The sequence below is a fragment of the Sinocyclocheilus grahami genome, unplaced genomic scaffold (assembly GCF_001515645.1).
Source record: "Sinocyclocheilus grahami isolate Dianchi unplaced genomic scaffold, SAMN03320097.WGS_v1.1 scaffold331.1, whole genome shotgun sequence".
Lineage (NCBI taxonomy): Eukaryota > Metazoa > Chordata > Actinopteri > Cypriniformes > Cyprinidae > Sinocyclocheilus > Sinocyclocheilus grahami.
The window spans coordinates 670,834-680,362 of NW_015505510.1; the positions used below are offsets into that span (position 1 = coordinate 670,834).

Genomic DNA, 9,529 nt, shown 5'->3' on the forward strand with positions numbered 1-9,529 from the left:
AATAACTCATATACACTCTCATTTCTTTAGCTTTTTTTATGTACGATGGATAATTAAAACAAAAATCAGGTGTGTGTATTTATAACATCAATTACTAGGCCTACATTCTTTTTTTCAGAAATGGTAGTAACTTAAAATGTTATTGTGTGTTTGTAATTGTAATATTTTTATCTATAGGCCTATACAGCAAAACTCCAGAGCTTCCAGTAGGTTATTTTACGGAGCTGTAAACACGGGAATCTCCGACCACATGCAATCTTTGACGAACACCCAATTCATATATCAAACTAGGCTATATGTTATTAAATTGTACATAGGCTATATATCAGATTATTTTATTTTAAAAGTTTCATGTGTGTTTAACCCGTCCCCCCCCCCCTTTTTTTTCTTATAGAATTTCATAAAGAATTAAAAAAATTGTTGTTGTTGTTGACAACTGCAAAATGGTTAAAGGCATCATAAAAGATTGTAAAGGTATTCCTGTGGAACTTGGTCTTCATCACATCTATTTTCTGTTTCTATTTTGTTTTACTTTGTATTTATTCATATTCAATGTCATATATATATATATACAGTGGGGCAAAAAAGTATTTAGTCAGCCACCAATTGTGCAAGTTCTCCCACTTAAAAAGATGAGAGAGGCCTGTAATTTTCATCATAGGTATACCTCAACTATGAGAGACAAAATGAGAAAAAAAAATCCAGAAAATCACATTGTAGGATTTTTAAAGAATTAATTGGTAAATTCCTTGGTAAAATAAGTATTTGGTCACCTACAAACAAGTTGAGAACCTTGGTGAGAAAGTTAGTTACAGTTAATATATTATTGTCACAGTGTGCCAAGTACAGAGTGGATCTATTTGCACCAATAACTTTATAGGAACAAAAGGAATATGGCCAACAACAGCACAAACGCAAACTGAAACCTGGTATGTGTATAGACAAAGACTGGCTAAACTGAACTGAAAACACTGGCTTAGGTACACAAGGAAGGTAAGGAACTAAACAAGGGACACACCGATCTTAGTTTCTGAAAGACATATTATACATTGTATTACTTGTATACTTTATTATTTGCAATAATTTAACTGGTCCTGTATATGGAAAATTAGAATAAATTTTATTTTTACATATTTATGTTTTCATATTTATGAGCACATAACCCCACGCATACCTTAATTCTAACCATTTCTAAATAATATACTGTTGTTATAAACATAACGGCATTCTAAAAGTATTCCAGACCAAGCTTCATGTACTTTTTCACTGCTACACAGCAATAAAGTTAGTTTTAAGTTTTGTCTTGCACTATTCAATCCAAAGGTTTCTTATTGAAAGCAATGGGCTTGAGCTTACCACCCACATAAAGACGCTAAAAGACTTTTACTGTCTGTATAGTGACACATTTCTCTTGGACATGTGGCAATATCAAATGCCTTAGAAGGTAGAACAGGTTAGATTTTTAAGTTCCAAAATGTTCCTGGATTATTTAACTGGTCCTGTATATGGAAAATTAGAATAAATTAAATTTTTACATATTTATGTTTTCATATTTATGAGCACATAACCCCACGCATACCTTAATTCTAACCATTTCTAAATAATATACTGTTGTTATACACATAACGGCATTCTAAAAGTATTCCAGACCAAGCTTCATGTACTTTTTCACTGCTACACAGCAATAAAGTTAGTTTTAAGTTTTGTCTTGCACTATTCAATCCAAAGGTTTCTTATTGAAAGCAATGGGCTTGAGCTTACCAGCCACATAAAGACGCTAAAAGACTTTTACTGTCTGTATAGTGACACATTTCTCTTGGACATGTGGCAATATCAAATGCCTTGGAAGGTAGAACAGGTTAGATTTTTAAGTTCCAAAATGTTCCTGGATTAAACAGCTAAAGGAACTGAGAAATATCCATTAGGCTGATTGTTAATAAAAGTTTACCTTGAATCTTTCTGTCATTTTCGGTGAGTTTTGTATCAATGTAGAGGATACGTTTTGATTCAGGTCCCCAGTCTTTCAGAAACTCATTCAACATGGCCTCAGCCTGCACGTAAACATATATATTATTAAAACACATTTATAGGAACACTCATACCCATGTACTCTATATTCACTATAACACACTGAAAGTGTCCTCACCGATACACCTTTATTGGGTTCTCTGCGGTACTGTTCAACAATGGCATCTCTGTCTCTGCAGTAGAGTTCATATCCTCCAGACTGACTGTACTCTCCATCCTGCAGCCGTTTATTCATGTCAGAGTACAGATTCTTCAGCAGATCTCTGCACTTTCTCTCTGATGCCTTTTCATTATCTTGCAGTAGGCCTACAAAGCATTTACCTACTGCTTCCTATAAAACATATAAACACATGGAAATACAATCCGAAACATGCACAAATACACCTATTCAAAGCCTGAATGTTCTGCAGTGTTTAGATACACTGTTAGTTTAGTTTCACTAATCTGATGGTCGTACAGTAGGAATTAATTCGGTCACAAAACATCAATACAATGAATCAATCTCCAACCTCTACATATACTTTCCAGTAGGGTTAGGTTCAGGTGTGGGAGTGGGTTAGGGTTAGGTTTTTGGGGATAGCTATCTCAAGTGAACTTGGGACATTAGTGGGGACACATAATTTTCCTTTAAGAAAACATTGAACAACACCTCTTCCTTTCCTGATCTATTCTAGGTTGCATATATGTTCTCAGCACAAATGTTTGTTTTTTTATATAAATGTCATTTTTTAATATAATTGTTTAATATAATTAGTCTATATTAAAGTCTAAAGATAAAAAAAATCTTTAAAACTTTATAACTCATATAAATTACATAAGATCTGTGTATTTAGGATATTATATACACATCTGACTGTCTGAACACCTGACTAGCATTTGTATGTGCATTTATATAAATTTGCATAATGGTATCATAGTCAATAAATTACTTATGGTTGAATTCTGTGCTAATTTGTCTGTAATATTACCACAGCTCTGTTATAAGTGAAAAACTAGAAAAAAGGTATTTTTAAAAAAATCTACTGAATCCTTCTCCCCCTCCAGCTTTCTTAAAATAAATGCACCACTGTTTTCCTGCACATACAAGAGGCTACAAATATATTAAGATATAAACACAAAATGTCAAATTATTGCCCAATTAAATAATGATTATTAATAATGACAGATTAACAAAAATAATAATAAATAATAATAATAAAATAATAATATTATTATTAATTATATTATTATATATTATTATTATCATGTCTGCATGCTTATATGAGTTGGTTAGTGACTGTGTATTTAAAACTCACCATCAGTTTTATTAGGTATTCTCCTTTTTCATCTTTAAGGGAGCATTTCATGAATTCAGAGATGGCCAGATTGCTGAACTTCTGGTGCTCTGAGGTAATGTCAATCACACTTACTGGGAACATATTCTTCACCTGTGAAACAGAATATGTGCATGCAATTTGCCACTGAATGGCTGCCAAAACTGTGGTACCTAAACTAAAACTGTTCACCAAGTTAAACACCTTTATTTGACTCAAGTGAAAAAACATACTTTTGACTAGCCTGTTACTGAATACTATCATAAACTACATAAGTTTCAAAATATTGCCCATGATAAGTGTCTATAAAGCTGTCTATGATAAAAAGAAACCTGAGATTTCATTAGTTATACCTCCAAAGTGTATTTGTATAAATGAAAAAAAAAATAAAAACTGAGAAAGGTTAAAGAAGCTTCAGTAAGTGCCATTTAATGTTATGAGTGACAGTATTGAATGTGTGATATTCTATGTCTTACCTCTTCTATCCCATTCTGATATACTTTTAAAGCTTTTTGAACAGCTGCCTCATTCTCTAAAATTGCAAGAGTAGAAACTGCATTGTCCAGACAGGGCACTTCACCACTGCTGATTGTGTCTACATAATAAAAACTGAGAAAGGTTAAAGAAGCTTCAGTAAGTGCCATTTAATGTGTATGAGTGACAGTATTGAATGTGTGATATTCTATGTCTTACCTCTTCTATCCCATTCTGATATACTTTTAAAGCTTTTTGAACAGCTGCCTCATTCTCTAAAATTGCAAGAGTAGAAACTGCATTGTCCAGACAGGGCACTTCACCACTGCTGATTGTGTCTACATAAATCTGCACCAGACGCCCGAGCACTGATAAAATGCACAAACACAGATAAATAAATGTACCTGTTTAATAGGCTTTTGGACTTGAATATCTACCAATGACTATTAAATTGGTGAAACACTCACATTTGCCAGTAATTCTGTGTCCTCCTTTCAGAGTTTTCACAGAACTCTTATGAAAGACATGGTCACAGAAACGACCTGTGACCTCCAGAAAATTTGGTACAAGTTCCTGTTCTTCTAAGTTTTCCAAGTGTATCATGTTTTCAGTCGAGGCGGGAGATGGGAATACAAAACAGTTCCGGGATGGGAAATAGTTTCGGATGCATTGACGAGGCAGGTTGTAGTCACTGATTTTCTTATTCACACCTAGATGAGTTTAACAAGAAAATATATTCTTACCAAAATGCACTAACATAGAGTCAACATTTTCTATTTTCATTCTTCAGTCACGATTTGTTTACCTTCAAATGCTGCTTGATGCGTATAATATTACATATTAGCTGAATTAACTGAACTTAAATCAATAGTCAGACCTATCTGTCACACATGACTAACATGATTTTAGCCAGGGTTTTTCTGCTTTTTTATTATTTGAAATGCATAGATTATTTCCAAATCTTTGCATTTACAATGCTAGGGGGGAAAACAATCAATAGACCTTGTAATTCTTTCTTAAATACCTTTCTTCAGATCGAGGGCAAACTCAAGGTACTCATCTTCTGTCACTTTCTTTCCATCAGCTTCTAACTTCAATGTGAAATCTCTCACGACCCAGATGAATGATGGGAAAAAACGCACAAAATGACAATCGTCTCCTTCAGCTGCTCCTGCTGGTACAGATAATAGTGACCTGATGTTGATCTGCTCACTGAGCTCAGTAACGTAGCTGCAGCACATTGAGAAATAACAGCATCTCGCAAAGTCTGTATAAATGAAAGAGGGTTACATGTGGCAGAAAAAAGGATACTGCAGATTCTCCAACGCAGTGTTATCGATTATGCCACGGCTGTTGTACACCAGAGTGCTGCTGAGCAGAACAGCCAGACAGAAGATCCAGCCGTCATTCTTAGAGTCTCCCTGAAACACACAGTGTCTTCAGATCAAATCATCCACAAATTAATACATATTTAGAAGAATAATAAGTCTACAGCTTTATCCTTGTCCTCACTTTGTCCACGTCACCAAGTCCCTCTGTGTCCAGCAGCACCAGAGTGTGTCCGTCTTTATAGGGGTGAGGGACACACCACATCCAGATGCCTTTGGTTTTCGATTCAACAGCACTGCCAAGAGCAAAGCCTGAGATAAGCAAATTATATTTATATAACCACCAATTTTTATGCAATTGTTGTGAGACTTGACTTGTATTAATTATGACTGTATATTGTTAATGGCAAAGTAGCCTTCCAAAACACATCACCTGACTGTTGTCCTGCCAGGCGGTTCATAAGGTAAGACTTCCCCGTACGGTAGAGTCCCACCACAGACACCACCACCACCGGCTCATTGATCCTACTCAGGAACTCAATGGCATGCTTACAAACGCTGAGTGATCCGTTCACATTCTCCACCAAACATACGGGCGAAGGCATTAGTCTGGATTTAGACATGCTGGCACACTTTAGCTCATTCTGTATGTTCAAGGACAAAATATTTGAAGGTGAACAAATTTATTACGGGTTTGAAATGACACAATGGTGAGTAATGATGACAGAATTTCCATTTGAGTTGTGAGACTTCCTGTGAATTTTGTTTCAGAATCAAACAATACTTCATTCATTCAAAAAATTCACAAAATTCTAACCTTTCATTGAAGTAAAACAATTGAAAGTGGGAGGAAACTCATATTATGAAATAAATGTTTTTCTCCAATGCATGCATGCACAATTATTGGCACCCCTAGAAATTCTTATGAGTACAATATCTCTGAAGTATATTGACAATCATATTTACATTTTAGCACACCAGGGTGACTAGCATGGACTAGCATGTCCAGCCATGACTTCCTGTTCCACAGGATTATAAATATGAGGAACACAGAGGCCAAATTCCCTTAATTATCCATCACAAGGAGTAAAATCAAAGAATATAGTTCTGATGTATGGAACAACATTGTTGAGCTTCACAAAATAGAAAAGGCTGTAACATGGGTCACCAAAATTGGTCCTGGAGGGCCGTGTTCTGCTTAGCTCCAACCCTGATCAAACACACCTGAACCAGCTAATCAAGGTCTTGCTAGGTATACTTGAAACTTCCAGGCAGGTGTGTTGAGGCAAGTTTGAGCTAAAATCTGCAGGACACCAGCCCTCCAGGACTCAGTCTGGTGACCCCTGCTGTAAGAAAATAGCTAAAGTAGGCCTGTCACAAACTTCTTGTTGTGCGCTATATTGCCACAGAAATAATTGCATTAAGCGATATTATTGTCATTTTAAAGACCATTTTATGCCACTGAATATATAATCATAATGTAACAGCTAAATAATGCAAGAAGGCCTACACACTTCCAAATGACAACAAACTTTTAATTTTTAAGAATATTTAGATCATGGAAATTAAGTATCAAAATATTAGATACCTTAAAAAACTTTAATAAATAGTAAATAAACATTTTCTAACAAAAAGTGCAAAGTAACAAGTACAAAAAAAGAAAAATGCACAAAGAACTTGTATGGAGATTTTTCCATCTACAGATTTTTCCCTGACCTTCTTTTCTCTGTAAATTAAGGGTGCACACTATTGCTGAAAAACACAATCACTATTTAGCAGTCAGATGTCCGTATGCACAAAGGCACAGATCCCTAAACAAGGCCATATTCTTCAGATAAAATATTTTTTGTAGAAGCATTATTTAAATTTGAACTAGCATCTCATGACTACACCACATTATGTACGAGAAGCTGCAAAAGACACAGGCACAAGTGGAATGTAAAAAACACGGTGACATTAATTTTTAAGTAAATATAATGGCCGATATATTGCGTCACCAAAAATTATTGAGGTCATGTACATATATTGCGCGATAAGTCGATATATTGATTATTGCGACAGGCCTAAGCTAAAGAAATCCCCATTTCCACCATCAGGGTAATAATTAAGAAGTTCCAATCAACTAAAGTACCACATTGTGTTTTATCAAGTCCAAAGTCAATGCAGCCGTCTACCAGGAGATTTTGGAGCACTTTATGCTTCCATCTGCTGTCAAGCTTTATTGAGATGCTGATTTCATTTTCCAGCAGGACTTTAGCACCTGCCCACAGTGCCAAAATGTGCCATGATATTACTGTGCTTGATTGGCCAGCCAACATGCCTGACCTGAAGCCCATATGTAATCTAGGGGATATTTTCAAGAGAAAGATACAGAAACAGAAACAGTTGATCAAACCATACAGACGGCTCTGAAGGCTCAATAGTGCCTCAGGAGTGCCACAGGCTGATCGCTTCCATGCCACACCTCACTGATGCTGTCATTTGTGTTAAAGGAGCCCTGACCAAGTATTGAGTGCATAAATTAACATACTTTAAAGAACTTGAACTTTTCTGTTTTGCAAATCCTTTTTTGACTTATCTTAGGAAAAATTCTAATATTTTGAGATACTGGATTTTTGACTTTCATGAGCTGTAAGCTCTAATCATCAAAATTAAAACAATTTTTTTTTTAATGTTTTACTTTACATGTAATGAATCTATAATATATGAAAGTTTCACTTTTTTAAATAAGTTACCAAAAAATAAAATTTTTCACGATATTCTAATTTTTTTATATATTAAATAAATAAAAAAATGCTTGCTATGGACTACAGGACTGGGTTCTATGGTCAGATGAAATTAAGACGAACTTTTTGGCAGCAAACCCACCAGATGGGTTTGGTGCAAACAGATAAAAAGCTCACACCCACAGTTAAATATATTGCTGGATCTTTAAAGGTGGGGTAAGTGATTTCTGGTAGCCAATGTTGATATTTCAAATCACCAAAACAAACGCCCCTAAGCCAAAAAGGTCTCGCCCCTATTTTGATAACGCCGCCCCACACATACGTTCGCAACTCAGGCAACGATTATGGCAGAATCTTCTGTATTATTATCTGCTGTATTAAATATATTATCTTACTTTTCGGACACACTTTGGGAGCTGAAGCTTGAAACAGACAGTGGAGGAGGTTTAGACGCTCCAGGCTAATAGGGTGTGGAAATGATGAATGTGTCTTTATCATTGCTGAAGGGAACGACAATAGGATTGCAGATGAACAATCAAGCAAACATGACACACGAGCATATTCAAGCAAAAACCAGCATATATTAGTTCTGTGAAACAAAGCAAAACCAATGTTTCTCACCTATCGAGAAGAAACAATGCAACCTCGGAATCCGATCGCAGGCCTCCACTCCTTGAGTTCTCTCCAGCGCTGGAAAGCTGGATCCGATATTTACACGGGTCCTACTTCTTGCCTTATTGTAAACAATCTTTTGTTTTTTTATCCGCCATCTAGATCTTTCTGTTCGGCTTGGCTAATGTCTGTCCTGTGCACTGAGTGCTCTCGCCACCACATCATGGGTAGACACGCCCCTTACTGCTGATTGGCTACAAGTTTGTTTGTTTTACCTTTATTAATTAGTTGTCTTCTTTTACATAGGGAACTACTGAACAGACATTTAAAAGTAGGCCTATACTTCAGTGCAAAATATAAAAAATGCAAAAACTTGACACAATGATGAGTCATCACGTCCAAAGACTTTAAATCACTCTCACCAGCACAATGCAAATGATTGTCACTTGACAGGCCTCTTTCACCAGGAGACAATGGATGAGGTTTCCGGGTTTGGAATGCAGAAGTATAAAGAACACTTTTTACGGGGTTGAGCTTATAAAGGTACATGGAAGAACATAGCAAATATTATTTTTGCTTTCCAATTTACCCCAAAAGCAACAGAAAAATACACTATTGCATTTCGACGACTTTCAAAAATCGTAAACATACAGAGATAGATCACGGCAGTCAAAAGAGAGAAAGATGTCAAATCTACCGTCACTCCCACAGCAACAGTAGCCTATTCGAAACTTATCATGACAGGTCGTTACCTAGTGTTGTAGTATAGACTACGTTGAGCAACCCTAAACGACATGTTTTAGTTAGTAGAAGATCTTACCGATGTTGTTTCTCACTCCTGTAGTTCTCAGTAAGTTATTGTTTGAGATGACGTTAAACTGATGGTTCTGAGTCACCTATTACTATCCAATAACAAGTATACTTGCACTTTCGTGACAGCATCACTCCCAGATAACGCACATCCATAGGCCTATTTAGTACCATTTAGAGAACAAGGTAACAAACCTGTTAGACAGGATCTTTTTTTTTTGACGACGACAACAACAAA

The 9,529-nt window shown here is 35.8% G+C and overlaps 1 protein-coding gene across 1 annotated transcript; it reads right to left on the reverse strand.

Annotated features, from left to right (window-relative positions):
- Positions 1-1,633: 1,633 nt before the first annotated feature.
- Positions 1,634-9,511, reverse strand: LOC107602604 (guanylate-binding protein 1-like). Its single transcript, XM_016295146.1, has 11 exons — positions 9,302-9,511; positions 5,577-5,787; positions 5,328-5,455; positions 5,127-5,236; positions 4,840-5,045; positions 4,283-4,525; positions 4,035-4,183; positions 3,324-3,455; positions 2,147-2,359; positions 1,949-2,051; positions 1,634-1,674 (listed from the first exon to the last, which is right to left on the reverse strand). Exons 2-11 carry the CDS (start codon positions 5,764-5,766, stop codon positions 1,634-1,636), a joined length of 1,515 nt encoding a protein of 504 aa, XP_016150632.1. The 5' UTR covers positions 5,767-5,787; positions 9,302-9,511.
- Positions 9,512-9,529: the final 18 nt, after the last annotated feature.

Excerpts from the sequence above, each read along its gene's own strand:
- LOC107602604 (XM_016295146.1), bottom strand. The coding sequence starts at position 5,766 with ATGTCTAAATCCAGACTAATGCCTTCGCCCGTATGTTTGGTGGAGAAT. Across the intron at positions 4,526-4,839 it reads TGCCCTCGATCTGAAGAAAG|GTGTGAATAAGAAAATCAGT; the intron begins GTATTTAAGAAA and ends AAACTCATCTAG. Across the intron at positions 2,052-2,146 it reads AACCCAATAAAGGTGTATCG|GCTGAGGCCATGTTGAATGA; the intron begins GTGAGGACACTT and ends GTTTACGTGCAG.